We start from the raw sequence: 22,351 nt of genomic DNA on the forward strand, positions 1-22,351 counted from the left end.
AAATTTTATTAAGTAAATAGTTAATTACATTTAGATAAAGAGAAATTATACTTTTCATTAAAAATATTTTAGAATTGCACTTATTCCTCTATGAGAATTTAGAGTTCGTTTGGTTTTAAGTGACAGGAAAAGGGAAGTGAAAGGGTGAGGCGGAGGGGGAGTGAAAGAATAATATTTTTTTCTTTTAAGTTGTTTTGTATGATTGAAATGGGAGTATATCTCAAATACTTTTATTTATTTGGTAACTCTTATAATTTTATAAAATTACCCTTCTATTCACTTTGTATCATAAACTAAATAAATTAGCATTATACTAATATAATTTCAGTATATCAAAAATTTTAAAATGTTAATAAAAATATTTATCAATTCAAAATAAGAATATCTTTTATTAATAAAAATATTCATCAAAATGAGTATCGTTCATTTATTTTAAATAAATACTAATTACTAACAATATTGTTTATCTAATTGTTAACTTCGATGTAGTAGTTTTTCAACGATTTTGTTATTTTTCTTTTACAATTATGTATGATATTATCAACTAGAAGGAGAAAAAAATTAGAGAGAAATTGTATATATTTCCCAACCAAACACAAGAGATATCTTATATATTCAGTTTTATTATGACTTCTCTTATTCCTCCATTTCTATCCCAACCAAATACACTATTAGTGTTAACACTTGATTCCATTTGTCAGGATTTGAACAAAAAATACTGAGTTAACAAAAAAAAATTATATAAATTTTTAATTTTACTTCTTATTTTAACATTTTCATGTAATAATTTGTACTTATAAAAATATATATATATATATATATAATGACGTTCACCTTATATATATTACATTTATCTTTTGATAATTACAAAAATATACTTGTTAAATGAGGATCAAAATTGAAAAAGTTGCGTAATGTTTTTGCTTACATTAGTATTTTTCATCCAAGCTCTAGTTGAAGGAGTCATGTGTAAAATGAGTACTTTTGAAAAAGATGTAATTGTAATTTCAATTTTTTTTGGGAGAAATAATAACTTAATATTTTAAAAAAAGATCCAAGTGTAATTAACCCTTAAATAAATATAATTATTGTTTTATAGAGATAAGATCAAAGTACAAAATTAATAAAATTCTCTTGCAAATATAAACCCTAATTTCCATAAAAGGTTTGGGATATCATATCCAGAGATCAAATTTAAGCCCGCGTTGAAGATCAAAATACGAAATCCCCAATCCGCCACGTTATCTTATAAACTCATCATAATAAAACTTACTTATTTTGACAGTTAAACAAAACGCTCCAAACTCCCAATTGCGTGAATGTGTGGCTCCTCCTCTTCCTCTTCTTTTGAGCCTGAATGACGTGAAGATTTTCACTGACCCACAATCTCAAAACCAAGAATCTTTATCATCAATCTCTCTTGTTACTATCTTTAGATGTTTTGTTTAGTGGTTTTTGATAAAGTAGCTGTTCCACTTTCGTGAATGTCAGTATGTTGGATGCTGTGGCGTACTGCTACAATCCCAGAGTGAGTTTTATTAATGTTCTGATTTAATGGTTGAGATGCAACGATTCATGGGAAAGGAGGAGAAAATAACTTGTAGTTTATGTTTTGATAATTAACTTGAGTTTCTTGGTTGAGAGTTTAGTGACTCTTGATTTATTTGTGTTCTTTGCTTTTCTTTTTATTCATTATCTTTTCACATTAAGAGGGGAAAGGAAAAGAGAAGAATTTTATGAATGGATTGTTTTGCCTGATTGCACTGAGATTTCCCTCTCGAGGTTTCAAGTGGAAGAGCTTAATATGTTGTAGCTTCTAACTGTCTGCAGTATCCTTTTTGTTTCATTCCTATGTACATGTGTTTATCCTTGTTTTATTCTTTTGATGACATGTCTTCATCCTTGAATACTATTATTTCTTGATATTTGTTTAGATATCACGCATATATTTCTCATGCATGTGGCCAAACATGTTCATGAATCCATATATAATGCAGGGTTATGGCATCGGTTTGGGGACTAGTTCCAGTAGAGCAACTTCTTCTGCTCAGCGTCCATGTGGGCATTATCTTGATCTCTCGTGTGCTTGTAGACGTGCGGTTCATCTGCCATACCTTTCCACGCATCACAGGATAAATTGTCATCTTCTATACCGATCAAACGATGGTTTCAAGGGAACAGCACTGCCACCTAACTCTGTATTTGGTGGAAAAAGAATTTACCTTCTCAACTCCAGACGTGCCAAACAACGCAGATTGAGGGTATATGCATCAGTTGATGTTGCCAGTGCTGTTGATGTTATTAATGACTTGGGCTTGGACACTCTAACGTTCTTAGCTGTGACCGTATTGGTGGTTCCTGCTTTCAGAATGATCAAAGCTAGCCCTGTAAGTTGACTTCACCAATTTGAAATCTTAATGGGATTACCATTGTAAGTTTATTATGAGGTTAGGACTGTGTGCATGCTTTGGGCAATATCGTCATTTATTTTATATTCTCTTTGGGTTTATGATGAAATTGATTGCAAATTGTTGTTATTCATAATTAGGAGTGAACAACTTCGTTCTTCAAGAAACATAATTCTTTCACAAATTTATATAAATCTGAAATCCTCCAAAGCACGTATTCAATCTGTACCTCCTTCTCGGTTAAATTGGACTGGCTGAATCCAAAACATCATCGCATCTTACAGATTTATTGACATGATACATATGTTGCCTTGTTCGCTGCAGCTGTATGTTCAATGAAGCTATCTGGTTTATGATTTCAAGAAACTCTACTATATTGCTTATTAGAGTGCTCCTATTTTCTGGTTTATGTTATTTCCTTTTCTATCGAATGTATGGGTGCTAATTCCTGTGGTTGTTTCAGATTCTAGGTTTCTTCTTCGCTGGGGTTGTGCTCAATCAATTGGGCTTGATTAGAAATCTCACAGATGTAAAAGTCCTATCAGAATGGGGAATTCTCTTCTTGGTAAGCTCAATGACTTTTTTCCTTTTTCCTTTCCTTTGACATTATCCTTGACCTCAAAATTTCATCCAGAATTATAATGACAAGTTTAAGTCCAGGACATCATTATTTTTTACCACTGCAATTTTAGTAGTTTCTTGAAGAACACCTGATTTCTGGTATAGTTTGCCCTTGACGTTTCTTTTTCATCTACTTTTCATCATGTCCTTATTGGAAGAAAAGGAAAAAGGACCTGTATTTCCTTATATTTCTGATTGCATGAGCCCTTTCATAAATGATAATTTAGGTTTAGTTGGATAATGTAATAGTTAGGTTATGGCTTAAAGGCCTTTCTAGCATTTTAGAAGTTAGTGTAGGTGAAAATATGCTTGTTAGCTGTAACTTCCAAAGACCGTAAGGTATAAGTCCCGTCATTAGGTTGTGAATTTCTTCACCTGCAAGTGTGACATTCCCTTCGCATTATTTTACGTACATTGTTTAGGTGAGCTTTCTGCAGCTTTAATGGCATATTAGTTATAATGTCTCCAAGTTCTGAAGTTCCTTATTTTTATGGGTCGGTTAACTTCACCTCACAGATAATTCCTTGCAGCTGTTTGAAATGGGTTTGGAGCTCTCACTTGCTCGCTTGAAGGCTCTTGCTAAATTTGCTTTTGGCTTGGGGCTAACTCAGGTACATGTTGACAGATGAGTTTAGTTGGTTGTTGTGTGTGATTATTTGAAACCATTCCCAACAGGACTGATGTGATCCTATACCTATGTGATTTTGTTACTGGTTAAAATTTGATCTTGTCGGGATAATGCTATTATTTGCTAGTTAAAATAATTAGAGACGCAGGATGTGGATTCCAAAACTGCGAGAATTCCTTAGAGTCTGAGTATTCTTTATGGCTATATCGGTTTAGCTCTAGTGTACGTTTGGATAACTTGTGCTTTCAGTTATACATTGCAAAGGCTTATGTACTTGTTGCCCCCGGAACATTTAAGATGATAAATCTTGGTTTCACATGTTTCTATATTCTTGGACTTCATATCTTAATTTTTGGTTCAATCTACTCTGTATACCTTGAGTTGCGCCTTGAGGTGTGAGCACCTGATCAATATACACACTGTCATCCACTCTCCGAGGACCTTTTACATTCTACCAATTCGTTTCTACAAATGTTAGTTTACGAGGAGCATGCCATTGTCTACTCGTCCTGATGTGTTGATCAACCCACGATTCCACAAGGTGTCTTCCCCTTGTGCAATTTTATCAACATTATCCATCAATTTTATATTCTCTGATTTTCGGCTTCCTTGATCTGGCACTTTATTATCCTCACTTAGAGTGCTTTGGACTTTACCAGCCTATGATATGGTAACTATTGTTTTCACAGTACCAGTGAGATCTTGAAGAGGATAACGTCTCGTATGAAGAGAATCCCAACTAATTCTTGGACCCAAATCTTGCAAAGCTTAAGCTACTAGGTATTGGGTCAATTGGTGATATGTCTCAACAAATTCTCACTTCATATGCTGAAACCACAAGACCACATTTTTTGACTCTCCTTTTTTTATCTCATGTAAACTTAAGCATCTTGTGGAGACTAGAGTATGAGTAAGATAAATACCATGTTAGTTGTAACATTGGATGCGAGTGTAACTCTTTTTATAATGCATGCCAGCTCTTGTTTATCTTCTGACTGTTGGTTTTCTCTGATGAAGGTTTTATTATCAACTCTTGCTTTTACCGCATTTGAGCTTCCACCAAATGGGGCTATTGGAACCAGAATATTGGAGTTTCTTTTCCACTCAAGACCGGACTTGGTAAGACAATTTTCTCCATACATGCCTCTATTGAAATTGCTGACGACTTGTCACAAAGAGATATGTGGTAATTTAATCTTAAATGAGATCTTTGTAGCTTAATTGGCTTTTGATCTCATTGCCCTTTTCAATCAGAGTTCCAACATGGGTGTATCTATGAGCATATTCAGTTTTTGCATCTTATGAGCTGGACATGAAGAGTTAAATAAATCATGATTGATAATTCTATCTACTATGGTTTAATCATTTTCAGTCGAGTGGGTGTCTTTTTTATTTTGTGGTACAAACACCAAGGTAAACATTCCTGTTTTATGTCCTATGGACCTTTAGCTAGTTGGTATTTAGTTACATTCCTGTTTGTGCCCTATGGACTTAAACCATGAATCAGAATATTTCTTGAACTTATTTCCTAAACCAATTACAAAGTTAATATTTTAATTTGTTTTTATCATTCTAATGTGATATATGCTACCTTGAAGCCATTAATTATATTTCTGATGGTCCAGTCTGAGCTTCACCAACAGATTTGTCAATTATATAAACTTTCGCTCAAACTAAGTGAAGATTTATTAATTTCAGTGAGAAAGTTATTGGAAGACTAGAAAGGTACCTCGTACATGCCATATTGAAATGCTTATTTTGGAGAGCATCTATCTTTTTCCTCTGAAATTTCTTTTTAGACACTCCAATGCGAATATGATGCCTGAATCCTCAAGTGTTGTGTTGTTATCTATTCGTGCTTGAAGAAGATAAGTATAATGTCCCTATTTCTACTTTGGTCGGGTTGGAAGGTGGAACAAATAATGAATACTTATGTTGCTATTTCTTAAATGTCTAAGATAAATTGTTGTTAGAAAATACCAAATTTCTTCAAAAGTTCACTTTTTTGAATTGGAAAGTGGCATGTTTTTCGCTGCAACTATGTTCTCTAAGACAATGATTGTTATAAATGTAGTTGCTGGAAATTAACTTGTCAAAGGTGAAAGCTATAAATGGAAATTCTAAGTGTTTTTATCAGCATGTGTGGTCTGAATTCTTTCAAACAAATGACAACTTTCTGGTACTGTAGCCTACTACTGTACCAGATGACTACTACTAATTTTTTAAAATCTGAAGGGGTTCTGTAATATATCAGTTTAAGTATGAGTGGTGTGTGCTACAGTAGCCTGAATTTTTTTTTTTAAAATATATATGAAGTAATATTGGTTATTCCATTTTCCTCATACATACCCACACACATGTATGTACATGTGTTACTTTTAATTGTTACTGTCTTTTCCTGTGTGGTAAGATACGTCTTGAATATTGTAGGTCAATATTCGAAGCATTGATGAAGCTGTGGTTATAGGTGCTGCTCTTTCCTTGTCTTCTTCGGCCTTTGTACTTCAGGTATTTCAGCTCAGATTACTTGAATAAGATCTACTGTTGGTTACTTATAGCAGTGCACTATACTCAAGTTAGGGAACTACATTTTTCTGTAGTAAGTCATGTATTTTTTCTTCTTTCTACTTCTTCGTCTCTTTCTAATTTCAATCTGGAAACATTGGATGGGAAGCTGAAAAAATCAAACAATTTCCTCGTGACTTTTACCACATATTTATGCTACAAATGAGTTCAGGCAATTGCACCATTAAGTGAATTCCTTTGTCATTTAGAATAATCTGGTCTTTTGTTGTTAAAACTCAAGGTATCTCCACTAGGTAACAATTCTTGTAGTTCTGGATCATCCGGAAGTTCACTGTCCCTTGTTTTTTTATCTTTTGGCACCATGTCATACTTGAAGTTCTGGACATGCTTTATAGAAATATTTAATTTCTAGAGGAATTGTTAAATGAGTTTGGTAACGTCGCTATCAAAAGATTAAGGTGTGCCATGTACCAAAGAAACCTCGCTCAAGTTTCTAAGGTTAAGTGCATTACTCTTACATGTAATCTGTAGCTTCTTGCAGAAAAGGGGGAACTTCCGACTAGATTTGGCTCAGCAACTCTAGGGATTCTTCTCTTGCAGGTTGTTTATGTTTTTAGTTTATCTCCCATATATTTCTTACCATGTTGCTTCTACTCCCACCTCTTTTGTTTATGTTTATCCTGAATTGGCTGGGGCTGGTCATGGAGATTGCCTTGGAACATGTGTAAAGCCAATAACCTTTTTCTGAGTTACCTTCTACTTGATAATTGCAGGACATTGCAGTTGTCCCACTTCTTGTGATATTGCCGGTGTTGGAGAGCCAGGTACATCAAAATTCTCGAGATGGTACATTATATCAGTAAAAGCCTGCAATTATTTAATACTGCAATTTTCAAGAGAGTCTATTCTTTGAGGTTGTGGCGTCTTTGTTTTACAATTAGAGCATTATTTCGTACTTCATAATAGACTTAGAGATGTGTTTACAACTTCTAGTCACAACAAGGTTACTTAACATAGCAGGTCATTAGATTCCATAATTTGCATAAATGTATATTTGCCTATGGAATTTGGAAAGAAATGTGGAACAATGTCTAAACTTCACAAAGTCGGTTAAAATGGTCAGATTGTGTGAGTCCTTTCTCTATGTCATCCATTTTGATAGGAGTTGTAATTCTATTCTGTTTCAACAGGGCGATGTTACATTCCACCATGTCGTTTATATGTTATTTCTTGATCTTATTTTCTCAAATGTTGTGCTTCCTCCAAACTGTATCTTATTAAAGATAAGCATGAAATTCCTAACTTCAAAGGATTCTTGTATTAATTTATTCTTACTAGTTACAAACTAAACAAATCTGCACCTACTATCTTTGTTTGGTTGGATATCGTCGTTATATTTGAGATGCAACAACGACAGTGTATCTCTTTTTACTTGCACTTAGCTTATGGATGCTTAGGATGGGTTGACTTTTGCAAATGTATAGAGAAAATTGGGAAACATGGTTTCTAGATGTTTTTCTTGACTACAGTGGCAGTATTTGTATTTTTTCATCTTTTATTTCCGAATAAAGCAAGCTTGATTGAGTAGCTTTGACCAAAATACAAATGTCTTCTAGGTTTCTTAGTTCAGAATATAAGGTTACAGCGAAAAAGTTATCTCTGTCATAGTTAACAACACATACACGTGCATTTATGCTGGATTGCAAAAGCAAATTTCATTCTTATACTGAAGGTGAAGTGTTGATCGTTTCTTCCAGTAAATGTCATTTTTGCCTCTAAGTTCAGATTACTGCCTATCAAATACATTATCTTCTGAAGCAACTCATTGGTGCTTTTGCTGTTCGCAAGCTTCTACTACAGCTTCACAATGTATTATCTGCAGAATTTGGTTGAAGAAAGTATTTGGCCAATGCTTGCAAAAGAGAGTTTAAAAGCTTTAGGTGGATTGGGTCTGCTTTCCCTTGGAGGAAAATATCTTCTAAGGCGGGTTTTTGAGGTGTGCACTCCTGTATTTCAAAGAGAATAAGCTTCAAATGTATTTTGTTTGTGTTACAAGATGAAATTTGGTTATTGTTCCAGGTTGTTGCAGATACGAGGAGCTCAGAAGCTTTTGTTGCCCTCTGCTTGCTTACAGTTGCAGGGACATCACTGCTAACGCAGAAGTTGGGCTTCAGTGATACGGTTTGATATTGTTTCCCAAAATACAGATCAATAATGTGTTGTAATTCGCAAACTGAAGGTTTCTAATTTTGTTTATTTGCAGCTAGGAGCTTTTCTGGCCGGGGCTCTTCTAGCAGAAACAAACTTCCGCACACAAATTGAAGCTGACATTAGGCCTTTTAGGGGTTTACTTCTTGGGTTATTTTTTGTGACAACAGGGACTTCTATTGACATGCAGGTATTGATGTGTTCTGACGTCATGTGAGCACATTTTCTGTCAGCTTTGTAAGGCTTCTCTGATTCATGTTCCTTCCATTATGCTCGATTAATTAGATGCAGTAATTTACCATATATGACACAAGTGGTAAAAGTTTTGGCAAAAACCATTTTATTTTGTCATGCCCTGGACAAGACCTCCTGGCACATCAAATTTATGTTTTCACCCGGTTGCTTACTTTTGGAAACTTGGTAACCTCTTTTACATGTGTGCTTATTTTACGCAGCTTCTTATCCGAGAGTGGCCAAATGTGCTTTCGCTCTTGGCAGGTTTGATTGTTATTAAGACACTGATTATAACAGCAATAGGTCCACGAGTTGGATTGACTCTCCAAGAGAGCATAAGGATAGGCTTGCTTCTTTCCCAGGGAGGAGAATTCGGGTTCGTTGTCTTTTCTTTGGCAAACAGGTAAATAGTGACTGTTGCTTGAGTACAATATCCTCTGTCATTAATTTCAGTTTATACTGTTAAAAATAATTTTAAAATCCTGATATAGGCTTGGGGTGCTGCCACTTGAACTGAACAAACTTCTTATAATCGTTGTTGTCCTGTCTATGGCATTGACCCCCTTACTCAATGATGTTGGAAGAAAGGTGGCTGATTTTATTGGTGAGAAGTTTGAAGATGAAGGAGTAAGTTTCTGAAACAGCACTGGCTTTTTATTAGTAACAGTCAAGGATGGCATAATGTGGTCTAGTTAACTACTTAAAGTTAGCTTTACATCAAAAGAACTACATTATGGTTGTGTCATGAGGTCTTGATCTAAGGCATTTAGTTGAATAATTTAACTAAAAGACTAGTTGCACTCTCTTTCTTTCATTAGTGATCTTTGTGAAGCATTTGATGAGTGTAAAAGCTTGATATCTGAGTCTGATTTTTCTCTTATTACTATATCCATTACCTCCGGAGTAATACCTATCAGAAGTAAACTGATTTCTTTTTAACTTATTGACTGAAATATTATGGTGACACAGAAAATTGATGGTTCAGTAAACTTTGATGCCAGTGAACCTGTTGTTATAGTTGGATTCGGGCAAAAAGCTCAGGTATGGCTAAACTATGAACTATGTATTTAGCTGAACCTAAGTCATCCAGTTTGACCGATAAAGCTCTTGTCCTATACAAGATCCTTGCAAATTTCTTGTCCACTCCATTGGCTTCTGGAATTGATGGTGATGCAGGGTGGCCATATGTTGCTTTCGATCTTGACCCTTCTGTTGTGAAGGTAAGTGCTGCTGACGCGTTAGGAATTCACAAAGAATGCTCTTGTTTTAATTTTTGAGGGGACCAAAATTTTGAATTGGAATCCATCTTGTAGTGTTTTAATGTCCTAAATGTGCACGACCCCTTTGAGCCTGAGATTATCTACACCCGATATTCCCTTTATTGGGACTAGAAAGAAAAATTGAATGGTTTTTTCATGCTTAACAAGAAGTGATTGTCATGGTGGTTGACTAATTAACAGGTAGATTATCTCTTATTGGATAAGAACCTGTTTTTTGTTGTTAGTCCAACTAATGCCATTTTCTTTTCCTTATCATTCTATTCTGCTCAATGTCTATCATAATAGATACTTTTCTTTCTCTTTGCAATTTTTTCCTTTTCAATTTAATGGTGCTTCAATAGGTTAGGATGCTATCGTTTTTTTTTTCTAAGTTGGATGTGTCTTCTCTTTGTGTTGAAGAGAACAAGAAATCTAGTTTGATTGACATTTTGTCTTGTTATCCCCATAACAGACATCTAGAAAACTTGGTTTTCCTGTCCTGTATGGTGATGGCTCCCGTCCAGCAGTTTTGCAGTCTGCTGGTATTAATTCACCGAAAGCTGTGATGGTCATGTACACAGGGAAAACAAGAACACTTGAGGCTGTTCAGCGAATTCGTCTTGCCTTCCCTGCAGTAACCTTTTCTTCTCTCTCTCTCTCTCTCCCTCCCTCCCTCTCATTTGTGGGTGTGAGTTTCTGTCTGTCTAACTACACATGTGAACTGATACAAACAAAATGAATGCAGAATGAATGTCCTAGAATGCCGATACTAGTTCTGAACTGAGAAAGAAACCAAAAGACAATCTCAGTAGAAAAAGATTACATTGTCGTTAACCATTGCATGTTGGATTACACTTGTAGTTAAATGCTTAATTGCCTACTTATTTGTAAGCAGAAGCTGAAAATTTTTGTTCTTTACCCAAATAATTGAGATTTCTTTCTAATATCCACATAGCAATCAAGAACATTCATCTAAATATTTTGCTGGCTGAAATTGAAACTAAAGCTTCACAAAACCCAACAGGTTGTCTTTTAATATGTTCATGTTCTTTATAGCGCTAATGCATGAATAAAAACTTAACCTTTGCAGATTCCCATATATGCCCGTGCTCAGGACATGATGCATCTGTTGGATCTGAAGAAAGCAGGCGCAACTGATGCAATTCTTGAAAATGCGGAGGTATTATTATGTCAATCCGATGAGGAACTTGTTGTAGTGAGCAAGGATTTTTAACTCTACTTTGTAATTTTTGCAGACAAGTTTACAGCTTGGATCCAAGCTCTTGAAGGGGTTCGGTGTTATGTCTGATGATGTAAGCTTTCTGAGTCAGCTTGTACGAGATTCGATGGTATTACAAGCTCAAGAAACATTAGCAAGAAATGATGAACAAGAGTCGAAAGTGATGAAGCCATTGCAGGTAATAACACAGTACAGAATATATCATATATGTATGTGACAAGACACCATATTTTAGAAAGGGATGACTACCTTACCAATAGCTCCTTGAGGTTTGGCGTGATTAAAAAGAACCCTATCTGTTTTCAATAATTACAGTGATACCTTGTGTCAGTCAGGTTCTCCATGCAAATTTCCTCAGCTGTCAAATTGCTGTTTCCAAAACTTATTTTGATCCCTTTTGACCAACTTTTCAAGCAAAACTACTCCTTTTTTACTGATGCATGTGCATTGCATATAAGGAGGCTTACGGCTGTTATTCTGAAATATCCAAGGGGTTTTAATGTAATGGGAGTATGATTTTACTTTTTGCTTTTTTCTTTCCTTAATTTCTTTTTTCTTGTTTCTTTTGTCGGTAACTTTCATTTTCTTATCCTATTATTCAGTTCTCTACTTCTTATAATTCTTTCTATACCTTGTACCTTTTGTTTCATAGAGTTCTCTTTGTTCCCCAATTTTTATGTTCTTTTTGATTTCTTTCGCCACCCATTGCCCCCACCCCGCCCTGCGGATCTTCCTTCGTTATCTTTCATGTTTCTGTATGTTCTTACATGTATACTGAACGAGGCCATAATTATTGCTAAAGATGAAGGTTACAGACTTAGTTGGGGTACGCACACTCTCAAACAACGACCAGTCACAGATGGTTAATCAAACAAGTGAAAGGAGCACATTGAAGTCACCTGCAGGGACCGAACAATCTTGTGATGATAAGCTCCATTTGGACGATGAAGAAGCCAAAGGCGTGTTATACTGTGAGATAGATACAGGAAACAATGTCCAATCCTACACTGATAGAGTTGATGTGAATGATCCAGTAGGTGTCGCTAATGAGGAGCCTTAAGAGTTTCATTAAGGCCTTTGTTAATAACATTGAATTGATAATCACATTTGAGGGTATCTTGTCTGATGCATATTTCTTTAATGCCTTTGGAGCATTAAGTTTTGTAGCTGAGAGAAACCATACGACATGGTGGAGACCTCAAGTGTTATTACATTTGACATTTTGCTTAACCACACTATGTACATATGTGTATTCATCAACTATGAGTGGCTAATGCAAAAATTTCAACATTTCCTTTGGGGTTGATGCAATTGTGTCGAGCCATATGGTCTTATCATTGGGATTTTAGTGATATGGTCCCATTACCATTCGGATTTTACTGTAATGTACAAGCTGCATGCTGCTGCCTTATCCTTTCTCTTGTCGATCTTATACGCATCCCATTTGTCAGCTGTATGCTTTGCCTATTATGTCTCCAATTTCAGTGAGTAGAATCAAGAATGATCAGTTTGTCTCTATGTATGTACCTGCAATATTTCTGGCATGGCAGTGCCACAGTAAATTCCAGGTGTTTGGATTTCTTTGTCCTCTCTTCTCTCGAATTCCTCTCATCTCTTGCATTTTTGCCATCTTCTCTTCTCTCTCTTCCATTTTCTCCATATTTGCAGCCGCTCTCTCTCTCTCTCCTTTTCACAACCCAGATGACAAAAATTCAATATTTTTCTTGTACAAATTGAAGATTTATAAGCTTAAGGAAAAATTGCCATCTCCAGTGCACACTCTGTTTCTTCTCAATTCACACCAACAGCCATCTCCAGTTTGGGCTTTTCTTTTTCTTTAAATTTTTTTTTTATTATTTATGGTTTTCTTATATTCTTTTATTTTTAAATTTTAAAAAAAAGGAAAAAATGCTTAAAAAATCATGTAAAAATTGCTTAAAATTTCAAGTTAAAAAAGGGAAGAAATGTTGGAAAGTCGGAAAAAATGTATAAATAATAATATAAATATTTAGTTATGTATTTATAGATTATAATAATAAATATAAATTTTTAATCATTAATTTAAAAGGAATAGGAGGGAAGAAACTTGAGGTCATATTTGATATAATTTTGTCTTGTCTATAATTATAACTGTAATTTCATATTTTAGTCACATCTGGTATATTATAATTGTAAACATACAAATAGATAATCAAACAATTTATGATAGAATAATTAATAGGTTGTTAGTTAATTATATCCTAATCAATCACAAAAATAATTTCCATTAAATTTGGAGGGCCATTATCCCATGCCAACCAGTAAACATGGCCATGTAAGTGTGAATCTATGAATCCAGTGGAAGAGGAAGATTCCTTGACTGACTTGAATTCCCTTATTCCATCACAGGGTCAGTCAAGAAACATGAAGCAATAATTGACATGCCTGAAAACAGAGGGAGACCCATTACTTCTCTTTACCAAATCATTTGTTGCGAGCATCAATATGGCGGAGATCATCCTGACTCCACTTTTGCAGGTAATCTTTGAGAAATTAGCCAACCCTGTTCTCCAAAAGTTTGCTGATTACTGGGAACTCGAGGAGCGGTTCAAGAAGCTTCAGAGGATATTGCCGATCGCCCAAGCTGTTATCCAAGATGCAGAAGCGCGGCAAACAACAGATAAAGCTGTCAGAATATGGCTAACAGAGCTCAAAGATGCAGCCTACAAAGCGGAGGATTTGCTTGAAGAGTTTATGTATGTCAACAACAGTAAGCTTTCCAAACAATATAATTTAAATTTTACCAAGTCAAGGAACATTCTTGATGATCTGCAGAAGACTGTGGTAGAAGGGCTCAACTTGCGGTTACTAGAAAGTAAAACTATGGATGAACAATTTGACATGAGAGAAACAAGTTCTTTTGTTATTGGATCTGAGGTCTATGGAAGAGAGGAAGAGAAAAAGAAGATACTTGAGATGTTGTTGATGCCATCTGGAGAATCCACGAGGGAACATGCAACTGTAATATCAATAGTTGGAAGTCCAGGCATTGGGAAGAGCACTCTTGCTCAGATGGTCTATAATGATGATTTGGTGAAAAAAAGTTTTGATGTGAGAATTTGGGTTTTTGTATCACATGGTTTTAATGTCAAGAGGATAATTAAAGCAGCAATTGAGTCGGTAACTGGAAATCAATGCAACTTAACAGAATTGGACGCTCTGCAGTCTAAATTATGGAATGTATTGCAGAAAAAGAAGTACCTTCTTGTTCTTGATGATGTTTGGAATCAAGATCAGGAGGAATGGGATAAATTGAGGCTGTTATTCAGTGCAGGTGTTGATGAAAGTAGGGTCCTTGTCACCACCCGGTGTCAAAAGGTTGCAATGATTATAGATTCTTCTGCTGCATATCATTTGAAGAGATTGTGTGAAGAAGATTCCTGGGCTCTATTCAAAAAGCGAGCTTTCTTCCATCAAGGAGAAGAAGAGAACAATCCCAGCCTTCTGGCAGTTGGCAAAGAAATTGTTAGAAAATGTGAAGGTGTGCCCTTAGCTGCAAAAGTTCTTGGAGGTCTCATGAGCTTCAAGAGAGAGGAGAGGGATTGGTTGCATGTGCAGCACAGTGAACTTTGGGATATAGGAGTTTACAGAAAGGGAATTTTTCCAGCCATGATTTTGAGCTACCTGCATTTACCACTTCACCTCAAACATTGTTTTGCATTTTGCTCAATCTTTCCAAAAGATTATGAAGTCCAGAGGGAGAAATTAATCCACATGTGGATGGCACAAGGTTTTATCCTCTCAGACGGTGGAAGCAGGTCACTGGAGGACATAGGAGATGAGTATTTTAGTGAGCTGCTATGGATGTGTGTGTTCGAAGAAGTCAATAATTGTGGAGGTGGTTCTACAGGAGGGTACAAGATGAATAAAGTCTTTCACAGCCTTGCAAGATTTATCACAGAAAATGAACACTTAGTACTAGAGAAAGGACTTGGAAGAAGGAATCTTGGACAAGTCCGTCATGCATCAATTGTGTCCCATCTTGGTTCATCTCTAGTTCCGGAGGCCTTACATCAAGCCAAACATTTGAGAACTCTACTTGTCTTTTCTGAAGGAGGAATTCCTACTGTCCCTTCACATATTTTGTCAAGTTTTGTTTACTTGCGGACACTGAAATTGAGTGGATGTCTCGTAAATCTACCTGAGTCCATTGGTGCAATTTCATTTTTGAAGTATCTGGATCTCTCCAACAGTCATTTCCGCGAGTTACCTTCAGCCATATCTTCCCTTTGCTCATTGGAGGTACTAAATTTATTTGCTTGCTATAATCTCAAAAAGTTGCCTCCCATGGGCCAGATTACTGGCCTCAGTCATCTCAACATAAGCGGATGTGAAGCACTGGCAGAGATGCCTAATGGAATCAAAGACTTAGTTCACCTTCAGACCTTACCAATATACATTGTTCCTGTAAATTTTCGGCTACTGAAGAGGTATAATCTGCTGAGAAAGAACTATCAGTTCCCCCCAGGAAGCATATCAGACCTGAAACATGGAAGCATATCAGACCTGAAACATTTAAACCTTCGAGGTGAGCTGAAGATCAAATGCCTGGATCATTTGATTGATGTTGAAGAAGCTAGAGCAGCTAATCTGATGAATAAGGAGTATTTGGAATCTTTAGGGTTGTGCTGGGGTCATACAGGAGCAGATTTCGTCATGAACCCTGACCTGGAAGCCAATGCTGCAAGATTTCAAGAGAGAAAACCTCCCATTCCAGGGCCGTCAGAGGATCCTGAACCACCAATCCCTACAGTACCTTATCTGGGCTTCGCTTGGGAAGTTCTGGAGTGCCTCCAGCCACATAAAAATCTGAAGAAATTGTTCATAGTTGGCTATCCAGGAATCAAGTTTGCACAGTGGACTCTTCCGAACCTGATTGAGTTGGTATTGCTCAACTGTCAAGGATGCTTACAGCTTCCAGTTCTTGGTCATCTTCCACTTTTAAGATCATTGCGCATGGAAGGACTAAGCAGTATTACACATATTGGCCAAGAAATCTATGGAGATGATGTTGAAGTCTCGTTTCCATCACTTCAAGAGCTATCTGTGAGGGACTTCCCACTTTTACAACAGTGGGCGAGGCTGGATAGCAGAGAAACTTTCCCAAGACTCAGGAAATTAATTCTCAACAACTGTCCTCACCTGATTTCAGTGCCACATTTCACATCTCTAGAGCACCTTGAGCTGCGGCATTGTACTTCAACTGTATTGAAGTGCATGGAAGATTTGACCTTGCTTTCAACTCTGGCTATTGAAGGATTCAATGAGTTGTCGTGTCTACCTGGTGAATTGATCAGAAACAATCAACTTCTCAAGAGCGTGAAAATAAGCTCTTGCCGAGAGCTTCAGTCTCTAAGTTCAGAATTCGGAGGCCTCACTTCCCTCACTCTCCTGAGCATCCGTTGGTGTGAGAATCTCCCTCTTCTGTCCAAGGAACTTGAAAACCTTGTTGCTTTGGAGGTTTTGGAGATTAGTGACTGTCATAGCATAACAGCTCTGCAGGGGAACGTGATGGAAGGTCTGAAGTCCCTCCAGGACCTGTCAATAGAGAATTGCAGTAGCCTGGCTTCAATATCCTTCGGGCTTCAGCAACTCTCAGCCCTTAAACATTTGACCATTATGTACTGTCCAAGTCTAGCCGCATTGCCTGATAATCTAGAGAACCTCCCTTCCCTTGTGAGTTTGGCCATTATAAGCTGCCCTATGATAGAATTTCTGCCTGAGGCGATCAAGCATGTGACAACACTCAGGAGCCTGGAAATACGCAGCTGTCCAGGACTCAAAGATTTGCTCGAGTGCTTAGACAGTTTAACATCGCTAATATCATTTGCAATATCAGATTGCCGTAACTTGAAGTCTCTGCCAGCAGCCGTCCGACGTCTCACCAAACTCCAGCACCTGACTATTCAGGACTGCCCTGATCTCCAGAAGCGGTGTCAACAGGAGAGAGGAGAAGATTGGTGGAAAATTGCTCACATACCGCGAAGACACATTTTCTCTTCTGAATCATTAAACTGAAATAGGTAGCACAACATTCTGATTCTGCTTCAGTCTATTGCAAAGAGGAGTTGGCAATGTTGCTGTTTCTTTCATTTTAATAACCTTTTTTCTGTTTAAGTATTGCTGGACTTGTAACTCAAATAACTTCTTGTGAAGCTGTCTGCTATGTCTATGCCTTCATTTGATTAATAAAATTCCTCAAAATGCCACTCACCAAAAATACAATTTATCCTTGTCAATATATAAAAAGAATAGGTTTAACTACATTTAGACCCCTCTAAAAATACAAAATTACACTTTCCCCAAGTAAATTTTAAAATTACATTTATACCCCTTCAAAATTTCTTGGTTTACACCTGACCCCTTCGGTTAGAGTTTGAACGAAAAAGTTGACGTAAGAAAAAATTAAAATTACATAATTTTTTTTATTTTATCGCTCATTTAATATTTTTATATATTTTTTTTGTACTTATAAAGAGATAAATGTAATATATATATATATGAAGTGATGTTAATATTATTATATTTTTTCCTTCATAAGTATAAAATTATTACGTAAAAACGTTAATGAGGGATAAAATAAATAAAAAGTTATTTTTTTTACTAATGTCAGTATTTTTCGTTCAAAAATCCTAACAAAAAGGAGGTTAGGTATAAACAACGAATTTTTGAAAGTATTGTAAGTGTAATTTCAAAACTTATTTAGAAGAAAGTGCAAAATTTCATATTTTCAAAGGGTTTAAGTGTAATTAATCCTAAAGAATAATATAATGTACTTAACTATGCTGAGATATTGAATTGAATACTATCAAATCAAATACGAATTGATAACTTTGGTTCATAGAACAATACGAAGCAAGTATAGTTACTGTATAAACCGTTGAGCAGAACATTTTATTTTAGTAAATGTAAGCATAGTCAACTTAGTTATTACACAAGGGAAGCGTTGACAGCAAGTTTGGGAGAAGGAGATCCGACCAAAGTCTGTAGCTTTATCCGGAAAGAAAGATCATATGGTCATCTGGAATGAAGTGGTGTCTTTGGTGCTGGACCTGGATCACCTCCTGAGCTCTGACACCCATTTCTTCGGCCGGGAGCTAGGTCGTCGTACTTTGACCGAAGAACTGCGGATTCTTGATGTTACTCTCTGTTTGTTGGAGTCTCTCCTCGGAGAAAATCGTAATCATGGATTCATGAACCAAATATTGGAAAACACGATCAAACGCGTGATTCAGGAAGCTGGGAATTACATTGGATTCAGGGTATGTACTCGTATGTATGTATGTATCTACGTATATATTATCGCCCTCTACAATTATCCGCTAATTATAGGACTCCTTCCAAATAACCAGCGATACTTAATTTCTTGCAACAGACACTACGATCTCGTTCCGCCTTTGACGTGAGGATACCATTTGCTGAGGTTGGTCTGACTAGAATAAAAAAAGAGATACTCTCCATCAACGAGGAGCTGAAGAAGATTCATGATCGGAGAAATGTCCAAGAATATTTAGAGCTTACCACCTCTTCAACAGGCAAGCTGCATTGTTTTCATCCAGGAGCATAGCTTTCTTCAGTTCTTGTGATTCATGTGTTAGAAATTTTACGTTATTCTGATGTTGAAGTGTTGGGTTATTAATTAGTATAAATTACGATGGGCTACCTGAAGTTTATAGTTGGTTGAAAAATTATAAAATATTTCCCTGGTATTACCGGTCAAAAGAAGTATTTGTTAGACGACTATTAATTCTAGGGGGAATTTTGTAATTTTTCAAACAACGATTGTATTTGTAATTATGGCAATTTTTCCGGAGCCCATTGTATCTTTTAGACAACGGCTGTAAACTCCTATGCTTTGCTTCCAGATTTATGAACCTGCTGGACTGGACTTGTAGCTTAAGAATCAGTCAATGTCTTCTGTAAAGTGTGAACACATGTTTTAAGAATCTAAATAAAATGGTAAGAATCTTGAACTGATTAATGCCAGTTAAATTGCCTTTCTAAGCAGGTAACTCCACCACTTTCTTGAGTCCACCAAGAAGAACCCCAATTGCAGAGGGCAAACTGGTGGGACTTGAAAAGGACTTGGTGACAATGCTAGATAATCTGACTGGACATCCATTGCAACTTAAAGTTTTTCCAGTCATTGGTATGGCTGGTATTGGGAAGACAACATTTTGCAAGAAACTATATGATCATCCACTGGTCATGCATCACTTCTATGTTCGTGCATGGGTCACTATATCACAGCAATATGAAGTGAGAGAAATGTTGTTGAGCATTCTATGTTGTGTTACCTATATTTCAAAGGAGATATATGAAAAGAGAGATGAAGAATTAAGAGAGCAAGTGTACAGAAGTTTGAAGGGTAAGAGATATCTCATTGTATTGGATGATATGTGGGATACCGAAGCTTGGGACGACTTGAAGAGAACATTCCCTGACGATAAGAATGGTAGTAGAGTTATGTTGACAAGTCGGCTTAGAGACATAGCTGTTCATGCATGTCAAGATACTAGTCCACACAGTATGCGATGTTTGAGCATACATGAAAGTTGGGAACTACTTAGTTCAAAAATCTTTGTGGATGAACCCTGCCCCATGGAGTTGTTGACAATTGGAAAGCAAATAGCATGTAAATGTCAAGGACTGCCACTAGCAATAGTTGTTGTAGGAGGGCTTTTATCAAAGATGGACAAGAAACTAGATGTTTGGGACAATGTTGCACAAAGCGTAGGGTCACTGGTGTTGGGAGAAGCAGACCACTGCCAAAACATACTTGCTTTGAGTTATAACCATTTGCCTGATCACTTGAAGGCATGCTTCCTTTACATGGGAATTTTCCCGGAAGATTATGAGATATCAGTTAAGAAATTGGTATGGTTGTGGGTTGCTGAGGGATTTATCAGGCTTAGTATGTTCAAGAGCTTGGAAGAAGTGGCTGGGGACTATCTTGAGGACCTGATTGCCAGAAGTCTTATAATGGTCAAGAGGAGAAGTGCCAATGGTAGGATCAAGACTTGCTACATCCATGATCTCATGAGAGAACTGTGTGTGCACGAATCCCAAAAAGAAGGCTTTTTTCTTGTGATCAAAAGCAGTGAACAGTTGATACTAACGAATCTATATGATGACAAACAGAAGTGGACTATTGGCACTAAAGAATCAGCAGCAGTGGACAAGCACCTTCATAATCTGCGACGCCTCTCGTTCCACTCCAACATCCTCAAGTACATAAACACGACTTCATTTCAACTCGTCCAATCTATCATGTACTTCAAGAAGTTATCTTTACCAGACCCTTTACAGTACTTAGGCATGAAGAATTTCATGCTACTCAAGGTGTTAGATATAATGAATATACATTTGAGTATTGTTCCATCTGTGATAGCAGATTTGATTCTGTTGAAGTTCATGGCCCTCACCATCGTAAATGACTTCAGTATGGATTCTTTCATCACGTTGTGTGGCCTACAGATCCTCATTATTGATTGTGAATGGGATGGCTGTTTAGCCAGGATATTGTGGGATATGCTGGAGTTAAGACATTTTCGTTTGAAGAGGAGCTGTCTATCTAATTCACCAATTTATTATACAAAGTCAGCTTCAACATCAGTGTTAAGTCTACAAGATGCAGAAGTTCGACTCAGGGTTCTGAAGAATTTACAAACTTTGTCTACAATAAGGCCTATAAGTTGTACCCAGGAAGTCTTTCTGTCCGTGCCCAATTTAAGGAAATTGGGAATATACCAAACTGAAGAGGACTACCGGTTCCGTGGGTGGTTTGAACAGCTTGTCCACTTACAAGAACTTGAGACGCTCAAGTATGCCTTTAGTAATCCATTTGTCAGTTCCGCTTTGAAACCAGATCGCCTTCCATCATGGAGAAGTTTCCCCCCAAAGCTTGTGAAATTGACCCTGAGTGGCACTTCACTGCCATGGGAAGATATGGTTGAGCTCAGTATGCTACCCAAACTAGAGGTGCTCAAACTTAGAAATTATGCCTTCTCAGGATCAGTATGGAAATCTAGGGAAGGTGGTTTTCCTCGTCTCAAGTTTCTGCTAATTGGCAGCACAAATTTAGAGATATGGGATGCTGATGGAACTCATTTTCCGAACCTTCAGCAACTTGTCCTAAGGCATTGCAAGTTTTTGAAAGAGATCCCTTATGGCATTAGTGAAGCACCTTTGCTGGAGAAAATTGAACTACATTGTTGCAAGGATTCGGCTGTAATTTCTGCAAGGCATTTGCAAGAAGAACAACAGAGCCTGGGGAATGATGGGCTCAAAATTCACATAAGTGAAGGTTAATAAACTAGCTAGACTGAGGCAAAACACTTGTCAGTGTAATAAGCTCAAAAACTACTAGCAGAAATCTTACTGCAGTTGGGCTCCCAGCAATCTCATCATCAATTATGTCTATGTTTCTTATTAAGTTTTTCTATGGGAACATGATTATTTTCCGTTCGCCTTCTATCTTTTCCTCTGTTTTACCATGTCTTTTTCCGGATTCAGGTTTTCTTGCAATAACAGTGTAACTGCTGAAGATCATATTGATTAAGCAAATGCACACATACCGTATACATATTATTGGAAAATGTAATTTGTGAGCACTGAGAAAGCTATACTTTTGGGAGCTGGTACAAGATATATGATCCATGTATACTAACTTCATGCCAGCTGAATCAACTCTCTACAACAATGTCAAGACTCAAGCGTATGCATGTGACAAGAAGGTAGTTAGTATCAAAGACTTGTCACTTGTGGTACCAAAAACTGCATGAATAATTCAGACAATATATACATATACTGGTCAGAATTACTAAACTTCCTTATCTTGGTTATCATTAGATATCCAAAAAATGGAAATTTTCTCATTTCACATCTTCCATAAAGTGGGATGGTAGAAAGTAGAAACAAAACTGAAGCACTTGCTCTGATTCAAGATCTAGTGTAAAATGTTTGCAAGTCAATGAAGTATATATTCGCTATTATCCCAGTATTGATTTTTCTCAACCCATACTAGCTCATATTCACCAAAGGCCATCAGAGAAATACAAGTGCTCATGATCCCTTTCCAACATCCGGATTACCATAAATGAATGTATAACTGTCATTTTCAATTTTAAAGAATCTACAAGTTCAGAGTAGTGATAGAAGATGACCAATTTACTTTCTCTTGAATTGT

General features: G+C 36.6%; 3 protein-coding genes across 5 annotated transcripts; all 3 read left to right on the plus strand.

Moving 5' to 3' along the window:
• Positions 1–1,206: 1,206 nt before the first annotated feature.
• On the plus strand, positions 1,207–12,414 carry KEA3 (K+ efflux antiporter 3). Of its 2 annotated transcripts, XM_011089704.3 has the most exons (19): positions 1,207–1,528; positions 1,998–2,387; positions 2,872–2,973; positions 3,560–3,640; positions 4,675–4,776; positions 6,088–6,165; positions 6,715–6,783; positions 6,957–7,007; positions 8,066–8,179; positions 8,263–8,364; positions 8,447–8,581; positions 8,847–9,028; positions 9,117–9,252; positions 9,595–9,666; positions 9,747–9,845; positions 10,357–10,518; positions 10,975–11,064; positions 11,141–11,302; positions 11,927–12,414. In XM_011089704.3, exons 1-19 carry the CDS (start codon positions 1,493–1,495, stop codon positions 12,182–12,184), a joined length of 2,421 nt encoding a protein of 806 aa, XP_011088006.1. In that variant the 5' UTR covers positions 1,207–1,492; the 3' UTR covers positions 12,185–12,414. The 2 variants fall into 2 exon arrangements, with proteins under 2 accessions (XP_011088006.1, XP_088739705.1); XM_088883579.1 differs by lacking the exon at positions 1,207–1,528 and having other exon boundaries at positions 1,956–2,387.
• Positions 12,415–13,397: 983 nt separating this feature from the next.
• LOC105169452 (putative disease resistance protein RGA1) lies at positions 13,398–17,367 on the plus strand. Of its 2 annotated transcripts, XM_088883578.1 has the most exons (2): positions 13,723–13,859; positions 13,939–17,367. In XM_088883578.1, exon 2 carries the CDS (start codon positions 13,987–13,989, stop codon positions 17,179–17,181), a length of 3,195 nt encoding a protein of 1,064 aa, XP_088739704.1. In that variant the 5' UTR covers positions 13,723–13,859; positions 13,939–13,986; the 3' UTR covers positions 17,182–17,367. The 2 variants fall into 2 exon arrangements, with proteins under 2 accessions (XP_020552053.2, XP_088739704.1); XM_020696394.2 differs by having other exon boundaries at positions 13,398–17,367.
• Positions 17,368–17,980: 613 nt separating this feature from the next.
• On the plus strand, positions 17,981–21,631 carry LOC105169325 (putative late blight resistance protein homolog R1A-3). The gene is made up of 3 exons (XM_088883060.1): positions 17,981–18,425; positions 18,539–18,698; positions 19,169–21,631. Exons 1-3 carry the CDS (start codon positions 18,177–18,179, stop codon positions 21,472–21,474), a joined length of 2,715 nt encoding a protein of 904 aa, XP_088739186.1. The 5' UTR covers positions 17,981–18,176; the 3' UTR covers positions 21,475–21,631.
• The last annotated feature ends 720 nt before the right edge of the window (positions 21,632–22,351 follow it).

This window comes from Sesamum indicum, linkage group LG8, assembly GCF_026168435.1.
Source record: "Sesamum indicum cultivar Baizhima isolate 11 linkage group LG8, ASM2616843v1, whole genome shotgun sequence".
Taxonomy (NCBI): domain Eukaryota; kingdom Viridiplantae; phylum Streptophyta; class Magnoliopsida; order Lamiales; family Pedaliaceae; genus Sesamum; species Sesamum indicum.

Bases quoted from the DNA above. Each gene is read 5' to 3' on its own strand.
- LOC105169325 (XM_088883060.1), top strand. From the start codon at position 18,177: ATGGTCATCTGGAATGAAGTGGTGTCTTTGGTGCTGGACCTGGATCAC. The intron at 18,426-18,538 runs GTATGTACTCGT...TTCTTGCAACAG, and splicing joins GGAATTACATTGGATTCAGG to ACACTACGATCTCGTTCCGC. The intron at 18,699-19,168 runs GCAAGCTGCATT...TGCCTTTCTAAG, and splicing joins GCTTACCACCTCTTCAACAG to CAGGTAACTCCACCACTTTC.
- KEA3 (XM_088883579.1), top strand. From the start codon at position 1,959: ATGTGGCCAAACATGTTCATGAATCCATATATAATGCAGGGTTATGGC. The intron at 11,065-11,140 runs GTATTATTATGT...TAATTTTTGCAG, and splicing joins CAATTCTTGAAAATGCGGAG to ACAAGTTTACAGCTTGGATC. The intron at 11,303-11,926 runs GTAATAACACAG...TTATTGCTAAAG, and splicing joins AAGTGATGAAGCCATTGCAG to ATGAAGGTTACAGACTTAGT.
- LOC105169452 (XM_020696394.2), top strand. From the start codon at position 13,609: ATGGCGGAGATCATCCTGACTCCACTTTTGCAGGTAATCTTTGAGAAA.